Genomic DNA, 19,864 nt, shown 5'->3' on the forward strand with positions numbered 1-19,864 from the left:
ATATTTCGTTACTATTGTACGCCAGTACTATGTAAGGCGTTCTCTGGCATGATAAATTTATTCGAGTGTGCAAGAAAGTTTTGGAGAAACCACTCCGGCCAGTTAAACATAAGCTTACGAATTAACTTTAGAGTATAAGCAGTATAATTCAGCAAATAAGCTATTCATTGCATTATAGTAATAGAAATAAACAGTATTGTTTGTTATTAATCTGAACTTAGCTCAAAACCTGAATGGAAAATATAAATAGCGCAAAATTAAACTATACTCACTATACCAGTAAGAAAGTTTGAAACCAAGTTTGTAAAGAATCTATTCATATCACGTAAAAAAATATAGAAAATATTGCTAAAAGAATATCATAAATTTCTCCGATGACATGCGAATTAAAGACAACATTATTATTCCAAAACCAATAATCTCTGAAAAAAGAGCCACAAAACCCTCACATATTTTTTTTGCGCAACACGCTTTAGACAAAAACGGCCTCTTTCAGTCACTTTAATCCTGTAACTTTTTGCTCGTTTTTCCAACAAAACGTTCCTGGAATAACGTTAGATTTATTTATACGTGTATTATATTTGCTATTTTAGTGGGAGCACGTGACCGAAATGCGCAAGTAGGGATTCTGTACCTCTGTCTCGAAAGGAAAAATTATGTGCCGCCCTTCTCCCATCTACCTCAGAGAAAAGAAGAAAACAAAGACAGCATTTAAGTCAGCTTTCGATTCTCGTTTGTATTGTTTTGAAACACAGTTGCATTCCGTTTTCTTCACCATGGAGAGAAAATAATCAACTGCAGTGGACTTGAGATTTTACGAACTCATATGGAACAGCAAGAAAGTTTGTAAAATGGATTGGTCTATTTACGAAATATACAATTTGTCACAAAACAAGGAAAGGATAATTAAACAGGCAAAAGTAAATAATTACCTAAGAGCCCCACAATTTTAGGCGAGCACGAGATTGTGATTTTTTGAATGTATTTTGAAAATTATTTGATTTTGTGCTTTCGCTTCATTATAAAGGTTAAACAAATTATTCATATAAGAATAAAATATGCTTACATCAAATTTGGAACATAATTTTAGAAGCATTCCTAAATTAATTACCATTTGCAAATTTTATATTATGTTTCTTTTATAATTCTAAAAAGATGTGGTGCTTTAAATTAAAAAGAAAACTGATCTTATTATTAAATGTTATCTAGGTTACATGTAAAAAAAATTTTGACTTTTTTTTTTGCTATCTTGTTTAAAACTATTAATCAATTTCAGTTGTGTACTTTTTTTATATGAGATATAAAAAACTAACTTTTTAAAAAGTAATCTGCAAATAAGCATTTTGTTATTTAAACGCTTTAGCTAATAGCTTTACGTTAATAGCTTTAATAAGCCAAAATGTCTTACTTAAAGCTATTCATACTAAAAAGTATTGAATAAAAATCCATAAAAATTACATGGGTTTGAAAGTTTAATAGGAAAAGGAGGCCCGGCCCCAACCCACCCCTCCTCTCACCTCCAAAAAACTCTAGAGGGCTAAATCCACCACTGCATTAAATGTGCTAAATTAAATTCGGTACACTCTTTAAAATATAACACAATTTTATATAGTTTTATAATTAATGGCTAATAAAAGGCATTGTTAATCATTCCAGACTGTCGTAATCCTGCAGTCATTATATACTTTTTCTCATAACAGGATTCGGAATTAAATTGATGAATGGATTTGTTGCTTGATTGGCTATAAAAGCTGAATGGATTAAAATAACTTATTACAGCTTGAAGTGTGGAAAACGTCTCCTCAAAAAAAAAAAAAAAAAAACCGCAAAATTTATCCTAACAATTATTAATTTATTTACCTATGTGTTGCTATTTTATTTTTAGTATATGAATACATATCTTATAGTATAAGTATAGTATATGAATACATATGCATAAGATCTTCAAAACGATTTTCTTTCCAACTGAAAAGAAACGACGAATAAGTAAAACTTGCGAGTAAAAGAAAAGATAGAAATTCCGTAAGTGCATCGAATACATTTGTCGAAACAAACTTTGGATCAAGAAAGTAGAATTTTATGACTATTGGAAATCTAATTTGAAAAATTTTAAAGCATAACAGCTTCAGTCCTTTCCAAATCCTGGAGAGAGAACATAATGAATGCCCATTAATTGTTTTTTTGTTTTCGCAGTCATGTTCTTATAAATTATTAAAATACATTTCCATCGCCACAATCACTTCCAGTATAAACAGCTCTTCTCAACGATGGAGCACTGCATCGGGACATTCCATTTCTTATCCTGCCCGCCAAGAAGATGAGTTCCAGCAGCGCCAAAGGTTCCAGATCATCACCAGGCCTGCTGTGATGTGACAAATAAGGTGAAGCCGCTGTCAGGCACGAGTATCCAAAGGGGATTATTGATGGCCTGGCAGGGATATTCACTCGAGCGGCTGACAGGGTCAATAGGAGATGAAAAAGGAACTACTTGCAACCTTGTCTGCTCGCTGATTTGCGCAGAGTCTCTACTGTAGGTTCACGCCGTTCTTCGGATTGAAATTTGCATGAAGCAATTGAGTTTATTGTTGAGATATACGCTGCATACATTTGGTGGAAGGAATCATCAATTTTTCATTCTTGAATCGACAGAACATGATCCCAATCAAGAAAAGACATTCATGCCTCGTAAAGATCAATTATTTGGATACGTTGATTTTATAATCATAAAGTCTAGCTGGTAATTTAAAATGACTGTAAGCTGAATGCAGAAACGTTATTCTAGCCATTGAAAGACAAAACTGAATACCACATTATGCATAAGCCAAATTATTATTAAATGTATAATTAGATACCGAATTTCTATAAAAGTTATTATATATATCCTTCGCAGTTGACACATCCTGTTATTTTAACTCACTGCCTGTTCTCCAATAACAAGCATATGCCTTTCCAGTTTCTGAAAACTCAATACCCAACCTTCCACTCTCATCCTTAAAAGGTGAAATATTTACCAAAAAAAGAAGTAGGGGTAAAAAATGTATTTGTTTTAAAGCCATCTTCAAAAGTAGCGCTTTCATCTCTGATTGATTAATTCCAATGCATGTTTTTACTTAACAATATTCTGACCTATTCAAATTTTACTTAATATGTGAATGAAAGTAAGAGAAAAAGCAAAACGACTTTCATTCACATTATTTTTATTTATTTTATATTATTAATTTATAATGTAATTTTATTTATTTTATTAATTTTACTTTCAAGTGGTCGTTTTGTTTGTAGTATTATAATGTTTAAAGGCTGGCAATAAATTGCGACATGCGTGATGAAAAATAAAGATTAAAACTCTCGGGAGATTCAATTGCTGAACCTATGGGTGCCAAACTGGCACGTAACTAATTCTTGAACAGTAGATGACAGAAAATAAAAATAATTTCATGATTTTAATTAATTTTTTAATAATTACTTTATTTCGGCTGAAGGGTTAAGTGCATATTATAGAACAAAAATCAATTTTACACCACTTTAAATTAAAAAAAAAAAATTAAGGTTTTTTCAGATATACTAAAGGTTTTTCCTTACAAGAATAAGCAAGTTTTCTACTAGTAATTTTATAATCATATTTTTTAAATATATTTTATGACAATATTTTTTGTTTTAATTTTTAGATTTGTACCCACGCAAGTAATTCAAAATTCTTATTATATCCTTTTCTTTCTAATTGTGTTTAAATCTCCTTTTATTTCTTTTTGTCCCCAAATCGAAATTGCACGACAAAAAATAAATAACTGTCCTATTCATTCAGTTAATTCACTCTGCACAATTTATTTGAAGAATATTAAAGCAAATGAGTCTGACCAAGAGGAATTTTTTTTTCGTGAATTCGATTTTAAGAATCTTTTTATTCTAATATAACAAAAGGCAAATAAATGTATTTATTAAAGTATTAATATAAAATGTTTTTGGACCACAATATTTTGAATCTTGAAATTATTAATTTATGAATATTATTTTATAATTTAAAAATCTATGATAAATAATTGCATTTATTTATGCACGTACTTATCGCATTAAATATTAAAAGAAATATAAGCACAATGCGAAGACACATTTCAGTTTTTAACTATCACATTATCATCAGGCAAATGCAGCCGAATTTTATTCCTTTGAAAAAAAATCAATTTCAAAAAAAAAAAAAAAATACTGAAATTACATAAAAAGAACGAATGGCGGGGGCCTTTTAGTACCACTGGAGATTTCTGAAACATGACTTTAATATGGATATAAAGAAAAAGTGCTTATTATAAAGAAGTAGTAAGCAACTTACAATAAATAAATAATTCATTTATGATTTAAAACCATCTACTAATATAAAGAGAGATTTAAAAAAATTATTTTTTTTTACTTTCCAAACACAGAACTTTTTATATTAAGTTTTTAAAAAATTGAAAAATTCTACTCATAAACGATTATCATTAGATAAAACACTTCCTAAATTTATAATTCTTTTTACTAATTTTATGATATTAAATTTAGCAAGTGTTTAATGTTACTCAAGTACAAAAAGCAGGTGTAAAATAAATAATAAGAGAAACGCTAATCACATTGTATAATACGACAAAACTGTTAATATCCATATAATTTAAAAATTTAATAAATTATCAGGGCCGGATTAAACCTTTCAGAGGCTTTTAAGCAGTTTAGGTAAGGCCAGGGAAAATTTCACCCCCCTTCTTCCCAAATCTCAAAACCAAATTTCAGTACACCCTATATAAAGAAATATGCAATTTAAATTTAAAAGTAATTTTAATAAAGATAGTAAAAATATGATACAACTTTTTAAACACAACTTAAATGCTGCTTAATTATAATAGCAAGATTATTTTAATTATAAAACACAATATTTAATTAGAATTATAAAATAATGTATTGTAAATGGTAATTAATTCAGAATATTACAACAACAAAGTTCCAAAATTTTTTCGATTGCACTTTCTTCATAATAAAATTGAGAGCACAAAGCTAAATAACTTTGGAAATAGTGTAAAAAAGCGTCGATCACTTGGGGCTTAACATAGTTGAACCTCTTAGAAATAGCAAATTTTGACTATTTATTAACCCAGTCCTGCTAAATTTATACATATCATGTAGGTAATATAATATTGCAAGAGATAATACATAAACATGAGGTTTTCTTACCATGTAAGGTCTAAGGCAAAGGTCATTTAGTTTCTGTAGACTGACTTCCAGTTCCATTTGATCAGTTGCCATTGACACCAAAGATAACTAAAAGAATAAAAATGCAAACGTATAAATATTACTAGAAGAGAGAAAAATACCTCTTATATAACTTTCAGCAATATTAATTACAGACATGGAAACTATAATTAATTGTTTAAAAACCTTTTTTCAAAGCAACGTTATGATGCTTTTCAATATTCACAGAAGGAAAACGGATTCACCAATTTTTAAAAGAATCTTTTCACTTTAAATGGATCAATCTTTCTGCTGTACAAAGTCTGATTCTATATCATTTTTATTTTCAAAACGGGACGTTAATATAACTAAACTCTATATCATTATTATTATAAAATAAAGCATTTAATTAAAGATTGCATTTAAAAATATTTATATACAAAATCTATATGCAAAAAGAAACGATAGGTATTTTTTAAACAAGAAATATAAAAAGAATTAATATGCATAATGCCCATAGTTTCTATGCAAATTGTTGCAAAAAACTTTTTAATACTGTATTTATTATCATTTTAATCAAATATTAAATTTTTTATTGAAAGTATGTTTATTTTGCATATGCACAATACTGCTTTATGAAACAGCATAGCGATGCTCAAGATGTGATTAATAAATTGAATTTAAAATAGAAAAAATGGAAAAGGCAGAAGGACATTATTTTACTTTATCGATGTAGAAAAAATGTTTCTTTAACACGAAAATAATGTTTCTATAACTGAAAAAATTAATTCAAAGCTTGACAATTTGATTTTGATGTTCGATGGAGATTCGATGGAAATTCATTATTGAAAAGCTATATTTTCATATTCCACGTTTTAAACATATTTTAAATTGTCATCCATTAAGTTTAACCAAATTTTATATCTTTTTTTAAAGATAATTCATAAACCATATTAAAACATTACTGAATTTTCTGAAATTATCCGAAAAAATCGATCATTTTTCTAGAAATTACTAAATGTAAAAACTTTTTGGTTAAATATTTTTTCTCATTTTGATTAAAATTAAAGTTGCAGACGACAGGAAAATTATATGTATTATAATTTTTACATAAATATTTTCCATTAAAAAAGTAAATTGCTTAAAAAGTGTTTGTTGACAAAGGGTTGAGATTCCGTCAAGTGCTAATATTAAATATATTTTTACTTTCTCGCATATAATATTTACATCAATGAAGCTTTTAATAATAGATTTGATATAAGATAACTTACCTTTTGCTATACATATTTATTACATTTTAAGCACTTTAAATTCTGTTTATATGTACGAAAGTTTAAATAAAGTTTTTTAAAAAGTTTTTTTGATAATTAATTAAATAGTTAATTTATATTTTAAAAAATGTGAAAATAATTTATCTCAAGCAATGTTAGGATATCAGCTTTCAAATAATTCTCACATATACTGAAACGTTAAGAAACGTTTTTATAAAAGTTTTGTAATTAATTAAGTGGTTAATTTTTCATTCGTGAAAATGAAAATAATTGCATCCCGAATTTATCAATTAGAATTCAATAAACAAGAATTCTGATATATATATATATATATATATATATATATATATATATATATATATATATAGTTTATTTATTTGGAAATTAATTGAGTAACTTTTTTTTCTAAGTGAAGAAAATATTTTCATATAAATTTCTATAGATAGCAAATAAATGTATTAAACATTAAGAGTTTAGATATTATGAGTATAAATGCTTATGTTTAAAGAAAAACAAAGTGAACTCATTTTAACTTGAGTTGATCAGAATTTGTTTTATTAATGTTAGAGTAGAAGATTACCATAAATCTTCGGTCATTAGTGACCTATTATTAAAGAGTTTGTTGACACAATCAGTTTAAGGCATGCATAATTTATGAACAGCGACACGTGAAATGGTAATAAAAATTTTAATCCTGTGCAGGCCAACATTTGTTTACAGCAATAGCTGCCATGGCTATCTTATTAACAGCAGCAATGATCTTGTGCAGGTATTCACACATGTTGATAAAAATCATTATCGCAAAAGCCTTATATAAAGTTTAGCAAACATAAAAGTGATATTTTTATAATTATTAGGAGGCAAATTCATAAGCTGATATTATTTTCGTAAGAAAGAAACTGGTATTTAAATGTGATAAGATTTATTTTATTTATTTTTTAAAAATATGCTTTCTTAAATTTAATTAATCATCTTAATTAAAGTAGCATAAGATTTTATGCAAAATACTATACGAAGAAAAAATATCATGCACTTTGCAGAATTTAGCATAAAATACTTTATTTATTTACATTTTACGTTAAAAAGAAATTTTAATATAAAAATAGTTTCAATGACTTATTATTTTTAGCATTACAACCTATTTGAAAGTTTTCTAATCAAATATAATTAGTTTCATTTAAATTTCCTGATTCGAAGCATATGTAACATTTTCTTCTTGTTTAATTGTAAGCATTAAAAAATTAATACTATAAAATCCTGAAATATATATATTTGCATTTTCAAAAATTAACAAGCACTTATAATTCCGTTATATATTGAAATTTTTTAAATCGCTGTTCGGTAATACATCATTCTGACAAAGTCTGGAATAATTCATATTCCTCTCAGTGTTATAAAATACCTTTATAGAAGCCAATGTTTAAATAATGTGTTGTCTTACTGATTAAAATAGCATCAGTTAAAATCGGACCAGTCATAGAAATTTTTTATATTAGGCATCTCTATCGTTTTTTTTTTTCTTTCAATTTTGTATAAAGTAGTTAACAGCCTATTGAGGAAAGATATTTCAAGAGAGAGAGGGCTCTTGAAAAACATTTTTAAGTGTAGCTGATTCACAATGTAATAACATTCAAAATCTGATTACACAGCAATAAAAAAAAATTTTGGTGACAAAATTAAAAATTGTGCACTTCTGTGTCAATCTCTTTTAAAAAGACGATAAATAAAGCTTTTATATAATAACAATAATAATTTTTATTTATATCTAATGTATCAAATTTATATAAAATATCGCAATATATATAAGGAAAATTATATTTTATTGTAATATGTCTTATGATTAAAATTTTAAAAAAAATGGAAGAAATATGCGTATACTGATATTCGAATATAAATGTTATTACAATAATGTTTCTTTAATTTTCATAAAATTTTTTCCAGTTGTTTAAACTCTTTACCTGGCAAATAATAATTGCTTTTTTACCACATTAATTAAAAGTTCTAATCTTTAAAATTCTAAAATATTTTGGAATACTGTAAAATAAAGTATTTTGTATACTGTTTGATTGAAAAAAATGAAACAATATATAAAATGATTATAAATTCTTATTTATAAAGATATTTTTGAATTATTTAATACTGTTTGATTAAATAAATAAAACAATATATAAAATGATTATGAACATAATTTTGTAAAACTAATATATGTAGTTTATATTTTGATTTAAAATTTGACAGTATGTCGTTTTGGAACTGTTTCTTGAACAATCTACAAAAGAGATTTTGCTGTACTTCTTTTAAAACTGACCAGTCACACATTATTCTGTTTTCATTTATTACGTTTTAAGGATAATTTTTTTTTATTTCTTATAAATGCGCATTTCTCTTTTAAAATTTATTCTCAAGATGATTGCCCATTAAGTATTCTATCCTTGTGTTTCTTCAAATAATATATTGGCAATGAAAATCCTAAAACTAGTTTCACATTAAAGTAAACATCACAAAATATTTTTTGAAAATAAAATATGTTTTATGTTTTGGAACATAAGAAAAAATATAACAATGGATAAGTATATCAACATTAGTAAAACGCATTCCAACTCAGAAAAAAATTACAGATGTATTGTATTTCTTAATAATAGCAAACTTTCCTAATCTAAAATGAACTGTCAAAAACACAATCGTAAACATAATTTATAAATGTATATGAATAAGAAAAGGTGTATATTTCTTGATATATAATTCAACATTTGTTCCCTGAGGGAATAAAAGCACCTACAAAGAATTTAAAATTCAACGCAGGGCCTATAAACATCAACAATTCTAAAAGTAAATCTAGCCACTTCCTCTCCCGAGCCATAAATTAAGCCAAGAAACACAAGGCACGACGTGATATTTTATCATTTCTTGAATTTCAAACCAAATAACATCCACAACTCCGGAAGCATACCAGAGCGGTCTGATATGACCCTTCATAACTCATATCCCCAAATATGAACTCATCAATTCCCCTCATCACATCGCCCTCAGGTGCAACTCAACTCTTCTTTCGTTTTATTTTGGCAGACGATTTCTTCTGTCAAGTGATTACTCTGCAGTCGTCGGGTTCTTTTCAATGGCGGTCCAACACAGCTTGCGATTAAAGTTCAGCGTTCAGTGAAGACCGGTGCTCAAGTGGAGAGGAGGGGCCACTGTCCCATTAAAAAAGGAAAGTAATTAATAACAATCCGGCTCGTGTGTGTGTGTTGTGCTTACGGAAAACTGGACATGGCGGTTTTGACTTCTGGAGCTGGTGGGGCAGGCTGGTGTGGCGTTGGTTAATGCAGTTTGTTTGTTTTCGCCAATTAATCATATGCCGCTGACGGTAAGAAAATTTTATTATCAATAAAATATGTAAGGGAAGAGAAAATGCGTTTGCATAGGAAGTAATTAAGGTTGGACTGATAAGAAAAGTGAGCAAAGTAGAAAAAACTAGAATATTTAAATTAAAATTTCCAATGTAAATTTATTCAACAAAGGTTCTGCAGAAGCTGTTTGGCAGAATACTTTCGGAATATAGCATTTAAGATTAACTGAAGTTTCGAATTTTTGACCTTATGTCCTAAGCTATAAAGGGGTCCAGATTTTTTGTGAAATGAATCTTCACGTCGAACTTGCTACACATATAATGTAACAAAAGATTCCATATTAAACGGAGCAGTTCAACTGTCTCTCATAGGAAAAAAATCTCTTGTAGAAAAAGTGATATTAACCGTAAATAAATTCATTTTCACTATTGGAAATAATTTTGTCATACAAAAGTTTTGTAGTATATTTCTTTTTTTAAAGGTAATATAATCAGTGAAAGTGACTGGCTACTTTCCAATACTTTTTAATAAATTTATTCCTACTAAGTTTTATCCCAGTTAAAAAGAAAAAAAAAAGAAAAGAAAAAGAAAGAAACGAGATGATAAAAAGACGATTTTATTATTTTTATAATGAAACATTAATTTCTATTTAAAATTATTCAAATGTAAGAAAATGAAAAAAAAAAAAAAAACTTAAAAGATTTTTCAAAATGATATCAAAAATTGGAGCAGGCAAAAATTTTTGAATTACCACTAAAAATATTTGAGATAGAACAGAATAAGATTTTAAACAAAAAAGTTCCTGGATTTTAAAGAAAGAAAGCAGCCACGAGTGACTTTATTTCTGTACAGCTAGTCTTATCAAATCGCTTGCTATTCATTTCAAAACCATGAGAAAATTCATCAGATATTATTTAAAAAATACAATATAGCTCCTATCAGATTCATTACATTCCTTCAACAGTTACTCAACATCTACACTAAATAAAAAATATAAAAAATAATAAAAAAAAGCAATTATTAACTCTTAAAAAAAGAAAAAAATTATAAAAAATTTGGAGATCAAATGAAAAATCGCAAAAACACATTATATTAATAGTGCATTTTAATTTTTAAACTATGAATGTTTGGATTTCTTTTTTTTTCTCCTTTTTATGCTATTTATTATGATTTTATAGGTTTCTTTTATTGTTTTTTACGCCTCATGTTTTTATAACTTAAATTTTGACCTCTGGACTTTTAATTTTTAAAAATATATTTATTTTTAATCTACTGATAATACTGTTTTTAAAGAGTTATTTTTATATGTATATTACTTTCCATTTTTTTTTCTTCAATAAATTCACTAAACGTGATACTATCTTTCTTTTTTCAGCTACATATAAATAGAAATTGGAGCTTATAAAATCCAAGCTGAAACCGAGAATCGAATCTATCCAATTTGACATTATAACACTATGCGCAAATTGTCATGGGATAGTCGTTTTGAAGTTTATTTATATCCGCATTCTTAATAATTATTTAAAAATACACGTTGATGAAAAATAAAATTTCAATTTGAATTTCTTTTATTATTTCAAATTTCTTTAGAATAAATATTTCAATTCATACATCATCTATATCTCCTACAAGATCAAGGAATTCTGACAGAAATATTCAAAGTACATTAGGATTTCATATTTCAACTTTTAAAGAATATATAATATTTTTCCCACATGCTTTCATTGTGTCTTAATTTCTTGATATTATTGCTAGATCTTCGATAATATTTTATTTCTTACTTTTCACTACATTTAAAAAATAGTGTTTAGAAACTTTATACTATCATTAATTTTTTCTTTTCAATCCTTAATATATTTCCAAATTCATAGTTAGCTTATAAATTAATATTTCTCAAATTGAATTACAGATGACGTCATTTTCATGAAATAAATTTTTGCCTAAATCAAATAAATAAGAACTCTAAAATTATTAAAATATTCATTTAGCATAATGAAACAAGAATTGTACAAAATAGCAGGACTATAGAATAAAAAATGATTATATTATTTCATCTTTATGAATATGAAATATCCTAATAATAAAATAGTTTGAAAAGAGTAAACTTGTGAGCATTTGTAAGAACGACATGCATAGAATTTTTTAAAAAATCACAAATTACTTCATCTACATAAAAAAATTTTCTTTTTTAAAAAAAAGTGAATTTTTTTTCAGTATATTATTAGCGCCGGATGTATTACCTTCAAAGATCATACCTGAGAATGCAAAAATTGTTTGGAAGAAATCAAATTAAACGAGCTATTTGCAATATAAAACTTAATCATGAGCAAAAACGCATAGTAAAAAAGAATAAATAAAAAATTCACAACAAATATCATTAATTATTGTAAGACAAAACGCCAACATCCAAAGAGGCACATACCAAACGCAATAACGCTCACATAAAAGGCAGTAGAAAGACAGCTTGCTTTCCCACAGCTGAAAAAAGGGTGGATAATAAAGATTAGAAGTGCCAATTCATCCATCACATCACTTTTCACCAATATTTGCACTGAAGTCAGAGATTGTATCAATAAGTTCATTGTCAAGGGAAAACAAAAAAGGCTTTATTCGTAAAACAAATACCATTTTTAAAGGTCTTCATGAAATACCATTAACCGAAAACAGAAGGGGCCAGTCCACTCAACGATATCGGACCTGTATCAATTATTTTCAATTCCATGATTGCTTTTATAGTTCCTTCTTATTAAATCACCACAAGACATTAATAACCATTCATTATAAAAGTTATGATAGAAGAGAAATTCTGACAGGTTCTTGCTTTGACAAAACATAAAAGCAGATATAATCTATAGACTGTCTATGATTTATGATTTGTTCATAAACGTTTTGAGCTTTCCTCAAAGAACTCTTGAAATTTTGAACTTCTCTCAACATTTGGCAATACAGATATAAGTAACTTCTTTAAATAGGTTTTCTGTGGAATCTTATATCAGTGATATGTAAATTTTAGGTGTAATCAAGAGGCTACTTGTTTGCACAATAGAGGTTAATTTTAAAATACCGTTAAAGTTGATTTCCATTATCAATGCTCGATTTTTTTATGAATATTAGACTTCAAGTTAGTCCCCAGAAAAAGTTTTTCCTTTGGATGTGCATTTAAGGCAAATTTTCAAGTCATTAAGGTTTTAGCTTTTTTAATAAAATTTCCAGCATAATTTGTCCGCTTACTGTTATTAGCTTGTATGAGATATCTCAAACTTTTATCATTTAAACAAGAACTGCAAATGGGTATATTTATTCAGAAAGCAATGATACACATAACACTTTAATTTGCAAATAATATCCATACTTAAGAAAGCATGAAATTTTAGAGAATTTTATTTTAATGAAAAAAATTTATTAATGGAATAATTGCAGATTTCCAATCTTAATGACAGGGATTCTAAAACTTAAAAAAACAATTATGTCACATAAATAAGAATTAACATTATATATACTGAAAATATGTGAAAGTACCAAAAATGTATGTATTATGAAACGAAATATTAATAAGGGCACTATTTTGTGTTCATTTTGAACACTGATTTGAATTCTTAATGAAAATGGTGAATCATCAAAAATAAGGTAATGTACCATTAGTGATACGTAGAATATAGTTTTAGAAACCCTATTTTAAAAGAAACATCGAAAAATACAACTATCTTTCATATAAAGTGAAGTGAAAAATTGAAAAGTGAATGAAGTGGAAAAGTGAAACGTGATTAAATTAAAAGGTGAATCACCAAAAGTAATGTAATGTACCATTAATGATATATACACTATAGTTTTAGAAATCTTATTTTAAGATAAAAATCGACTATCTGTCATATAAAGTGAGGGAGTTCTTTTTCTAGCTGAATTTAATCAAAAGTAAAAATCTTTCTTCTTTCTTCCCTATTTTAAGGAAATATATAAGAAACAAAATTATTGACTCATGAAACATACTCTTGCAATGGAAATCTGAATACTTTAAAAATACATTTTTATCCTTTTAAATGATAAGTGTTAGCCAATCTCACAAATGTACGCCATTTTTTCGTTGATATCGTAATGGAGTACTATTGCAATTTGCAATTCAAAATCAGGCCTTATCGCCAACGTATTCCTGTAAACATATTGAAGTTTATTTACATTCTGATACCGAAATCAGCGAATAACAGCGCCTATCACTTAAATATCACACCATCATGAACACTTGAAATTTCAACACTCTTCAGTTTTCGATAATTTGTTCTACATATGATGAGGTATGTATTATTTATTAGGCTTAAAACGCTTTTATTTTTACACTAAAAGATGTGTCCGTCTAGGAGGTTGTTATCTTATCAAAAATATATTCAACTAGCTGAAAAAAAATAGCAATTGTAGAAAGCATCGTGCACATTGGCAGAGTACATAAGAAATAGAAAGGAATTAATATTTGAAGTACATTTTTAATTTTTTTAATATATAAAAATAATAAAAGTTTTGATGCCTTGTAATGGGATCTTTTCTACGCATTGTATTCAAGAACATTTAAATCAAAATAAATCATTAAAAATAGGATTGAAACAATTTGTGATCCACTAACAGAAAAAGAATATAATGCTGAATACAAAATAGACAAAATTGCAGAAAGAAAATATTGGTAATAACTCTCAACCTGGACAACGAAGGAAGAATATAGTGAATTAGCATCGCACACCGATAAATCAACTAACTTAAATATTAAAAAAATAACAGTTTCAGTTGCGAGACACTAAAACAGAGAGTGGTCGTTTTAGACATTTTTGGAGCCTGTCAGTGTATAATATTATGAGGCCTCTCTTTTAATAAACTGGTCAGCTAACTTTCACATTTTAAGATATTTTTAACTTAATTAACACATTGATGATTTATTTTAAGTTAATTGTAATTTATTTTGTTATATTGGTGAAAATACTCTTTTTCCACATTTAACCATTATATCTCAAGACTGCTGAATCCATGCATTGTACTGTATTATTGAAGCAGACATTAGTAGTTATTAGGATTGCCAAATATTATAATAAAATCAGTTTAATCTAATAACTAAATGAACGTAATGAAACTATAAACACCTGACCAATTATACTAGATAAAATGTTATCCAAATACTTTATAATTTATAGAATTTGTATTTTTTAATACAAATTTGTTTATTTATTTAACTGGGAAACTAAAATTTAAAAATTGACCTGCTGCAAGGAAGCTGCCTAAAAACAGAATTTGGAATTTCGTATCCGATAATGATATAGAGAAAAAGATAAGGGATATTTTTTGACTCCATCCAATACTACAGACGGTGGCGGACAGTTAAATATACCTATGGAATAAGAATTTGATAAATATATAAGATTTCAATGTGTATTTTTTTATTTTCTGCAATACGCTTTAGCTTTATTTAATCCCTTATATGTTTTGAAGTAACTTTTTAACAAATGAACATTGATATTAAACCTTTAATTAAAATAACTAAATTCCTGGGATTATCTGGCATAATTCCGAATTTTGATAGTTTCAGCTTGAAAGAGGGTTCCAATTTTCACAGATTGGAACATTCAATATTCTGATAATAAATGATAAGTTTATTTATTTATTTTTTTTTTTTTAAAGATTATTTCGCTTTCTTAAAAGGTAAAATAAAAATCAATTGTCCTTCTCAACTTTTATTTACATAGTTTTTTTATTTTATTTACATAGTTATTCTTAATATGCAGGAGGTTTAAGTGTGTTCTTCCTCTGATCATGTTTATCTAATGCTGACAACGAAACAAAAAAACTTTAGTGTGTATTAATATATGAATCGAATATAGTGAATTAATTAGTACTGGAAACTGAAATTTTAAACTGATCATTTCTTGATTTGCAAATCAAGTCTTTTTATCTTTTGTCCCTACATAATATGCAGGAGGTTTATTTCACTACATAAATTATGAATTAATTGTTGCATTTTGATCTCAGTGTTACAAATAAGGCATTTTAAAAAATGTGTAATATATATCATAGGAGAAAGATAATAAGTATTAGCCAGAATATTACAGTTTTGGATTCATTGTGCTAGATTTGTTCCAAATTGAGTTTTGAGTAACATACCTATGCACTACCAAATTTTTGGATAAAAATTCTGACAATCCCATAAGTTTAAACTATAAATTTATGATAAATATTTGGAATGCATTCACAGCATGAATTTCAAACATAATTTTATTGCAATTAATTGTAGTTCATTAATTTCCTTAATGTTTTTTGGTTAATTAACTCTTAATTATCTTTTTGTTTTCTTATTACATGAACCCTTGAGGTAGTGAAAATCTCCTACTGACCATTTTTAGTCAAGGGAAAAAATAAGAATTCTGAGAGGAAAAATTCGTTGTTTTTCTATCTACAGACGAAATCCGATAGAACGAGTACGACTCTTAAGGAGAATTTTGCTCTAGTTCCGCAATGTCCTCTCAATAAGTACTCTTATGCTAAAGATATAAAACATATGTATATAAAATGAGTAAAAATTAAGCAAACTTTAATTATAATATTCCTACTAATACCTTGATACTATAAAATAAAGTATAAAGGAAAGCAAATTTAAATTTTGAATTTTTAATAAGTGCATATTTTTGCACTTGATAAAGTGATTTTCAGCGAGAAAGAGGACAACGACATAAATAATCAGAAACACTTCTCAGGAAAAAAGAATTGATAAAAGTATTGATTATTGGACATTTTTATAGTTTTTAAAATGTCCCATTCCCTGAAATTGTTAAAAAGTTCATTAAAGTACATAGTTACGCTATCCCGTTAGTAATGCATAGCAAAAATAATCTGCTATTTTAATAAACAATTCTAAATTAAGAAAAAAATTAAAAAGAAGATAAAAATTTAAAACACTAATAATAAACAAAAAAAAAGCATAAAAAAACGAAATTGAAAACGGGGTAAAGGAGTCTATTTTAATTATAGCATTCTTCATTCCATTTTTTCTATTATGGCGCGTTTATGACGAAAAATTCATTATAACAACTTTCGTTCCAATTAAATATTGTTGGTTAAGAACATTTTTACTATATATCAAAACTTTGAGAACAAAACAAAACAAAATGTTATATTTCTTGTCCAAGTCCCAAGAAAAAAAAATGGTATCGTAACTAATAAAAAGAACATTTATTACACAGCATCATCACGAAAAGACTACGTGATGACCTTTCTGTAGCCACATACATCATTTCACACATTGCGAAAAATGATGTAGTAGAAAAAGAGAGGGAGAGACGGAAACTAAATTCGAGACAGACTGGAGAGATAATCAATCTAATCAGTGAGATACAGAATTACACAAATATTTTGGGAAACCGGGCTCACTTCGTTGAACGACACGAGCTTCTAATAAATGTATCTGAATTCTTGTAGGCATTACTTTTCTTTTTCTATTTGCAAAATGTTTACTGTATATCTGACAGTGTTCTATGTCTGTCATTCGTAATCTTCGCTTCAGGTGAGAGGTCAAAGAAGAGATGCAGAGGTTATCGTTCCCTCATCCCTTCCCTTTCCATGTGAATAAACAAAGGGGAGGAGTTTGTCGTAAGAATGAGGGTGGGAATTTGCTACGGAAGTAGCCGACTCCTATGGTGAGAAAAAGAGGGGGGTAAAGATTTTCTGAAGAGGGAAATATCTCAGTGAGACATAGATTTTCGGATTCCAATGATAATTTTAATTGTCATTACAGATAAGTTAAGATGATGAGATAGAATACTGTATCATCTGTAAATGCTGAATTTATTATTTATAGTTGATTTCAAACAACTCCAGTACAGAATTTCTGCCACATTATATCCGATTCAGTTGTAGACCTAATATATTAAGATAGTGTGAAATATACTATTCTCAATTTAACGTACACATACAACTTTGGTTCACTTTAGAGAGATTGTATCAATGTCCCGTTTGAAATTACACAAACAATAGTTAGGAATGTGCCACGTGATTTTGAAAAGTTGTCACATCAAAATAACAGACCCTCTCCAAACTGACAAATTACACCCTTTGAAGGGCAGATAATGCTTGACATAAATGAAGTTATCGCTATATCAAAAAATCGTACCTCGAATTTTCAAAAATAATATTAATGCAAAGCATTTGCATAGGTTAGCATTTGTTCTTATATTGTTGAATGCAAAATGTGATGGGTGCATATTGTCATAAAATGTCGCCGCATATGACTAGTGATTCCAACAGTGACATCAAAATTTCATTTGTTTTATGCTGTGTGGTTTCTAATAAACAAAATTTTGATATAACAATGACGAATATTTTCCATGGTTACTTCTAGGTTATGAAGAGTTATCTTTACGAGGATGTTAATTGTCTTAAAGCATCAGATGTGGGTTTCAAAAATATGATTATATATATATATATATATATATTATTACATATATCATTTCAATATATATATCAAATCATTACGTAAGTAACCGTTTTGTATTTTGTATATAGATAAATGGGAACAGTATCATTTGTTACTCAATCATTTATATATGTTAATCCTCTTTATTTACTTGCAGTTAATTATTCTTTATTCTTTGAAGTTATTGGTTCTCCCAAGATATTAGAAGTAACAAAAGATAACATTATTATCATTTATTTTCTTGTCGTATTAATGAACGATGATATGAGCCTAAAGGACTTAATATCAAAGCGATAGACAACACCATTGTAACAAGTGGTAATTATATAAAAAATATTTTTGAAGTGCTACCATGCATGTTAACAACTTACACACAATTCTCATTCTCTAGGTCTAATGCATTAAAAAAAATTGTAATGCAATACACACACACACAAACACACACACACACACACACACACACACACACACACACACACACACACACACACACACACACACACACACACACACACACACACATTATTATATATATATATATTCACATAGAATATGACCCATTTGTAATTAGAGAAATTCTTTAATAAGAAGGATTTTATTGTTCTTTTGCATTAGCTTCTAAACTCACTCGGTCGATAGTTTTATTTTCTCATAATTATTTAAATGAATTTCTACAATACTAAAATAACTTTATTTTATTATATACTAGCCGCCTTTGGCGATCAGCCGGTTCGCCAATCTTAATGTTCGTTAAAATTTTAATAATTAAATATTTTATGCAATTTTCATAGATCAAATACGACATGTTTTTACCAAAGCCTACAAAATAACTTGTCCATGTCATAAGAAAAAAGTCCTTTATTTTGGATAACAAAAAATAAGTAATATGTTAATTAAGTGAGATTATAGAATAATTCATATTTTCCTTTTAGTAAATATTGATAATAACCTTAGAGAACTATCAAAAAGTAATAAAAAGTATGAGGTAGAATAGTGGAAATTAATTAAGATGAATCTTCACATAATTTTATTTGCTTTCATGACATTTCCTGCGCATTTGAAGTCATGATTAAAAATAACGAAGGTAACCGGACTTGCTTTGATGGTTATAATGATACAACGTACCATTTCTAATTACCTCCATCAATCTCCTAGAGTTTCGTAATAATTATAATTTGATCATATTTAAAATAACTATCATTATGAACGCAAAACTGATAGTTTGTCTGCTTGGCATAAGTAGTAGACCAATGGATTCAAATGTTCCAGACATATTCGATATCAAGGTTATATGATAGCAGTGTAAGTTGCAGCCAAATTATTCCTCATTTTAGTGCGACAACGAATAAAATTCTGATTATTATTTTTTAATTTCCCATATATTTTTGTTCATCATGAATTCTGATAAGTGTTTGTATTACATCATTTTAAGAGTAAAGTATGTCTCTTTTTATTAACTGATATGTAAAAAAATGACAAAATTTTTCACTATTGTCAAATAAATCCAGCGGGAGCGGTCTCCTAAAAACTTTCATGCATACTCTCTAATATACTTCTGATGACAGAGAACACCTTTCATTGCAGTGGTGTATAATAATTACGAAATATTAACT

General features: G+C 27.3%; 1 protein-coding gene across 1 annotated transcript in view; it reads right to left on the reverse strand.

Moving 5' to 3' along the window:
- LOC129965832 (reversion-inducing cysteine-rich protein with Kazal motifs-like) overlaps positions 1–19,864 on the reverse strand; it is a 128,650-nt gene that overhangs the window by 66,442 nt on the left and 42,344 nt on the right. Inside the window, exon 3 of the mRNA XM_056080047.1 lies at positions 5,197–5,283. Coding sequence (XP_055936022.1) covers positions 5,197–5,283 — 87 coding nt within the window. The remainder of the gene's footprint in view (positions 1–5,196; positions 5,284–19,864) is intronic.

This window comes from Argiope bruennichi, chromosome 4 (assembly GCF_947563725.1).
Source record: "Argiope bruennichi chromosome 4, qqArgBrue1.1, whole genome shotgun sequence".
Classification (NCBI taxonomy): Eukaryota; Metazoa; Arthropoda; class Arachnida; order Araneae; family Araneidae; genus Argiope; species Argiope bruennichi.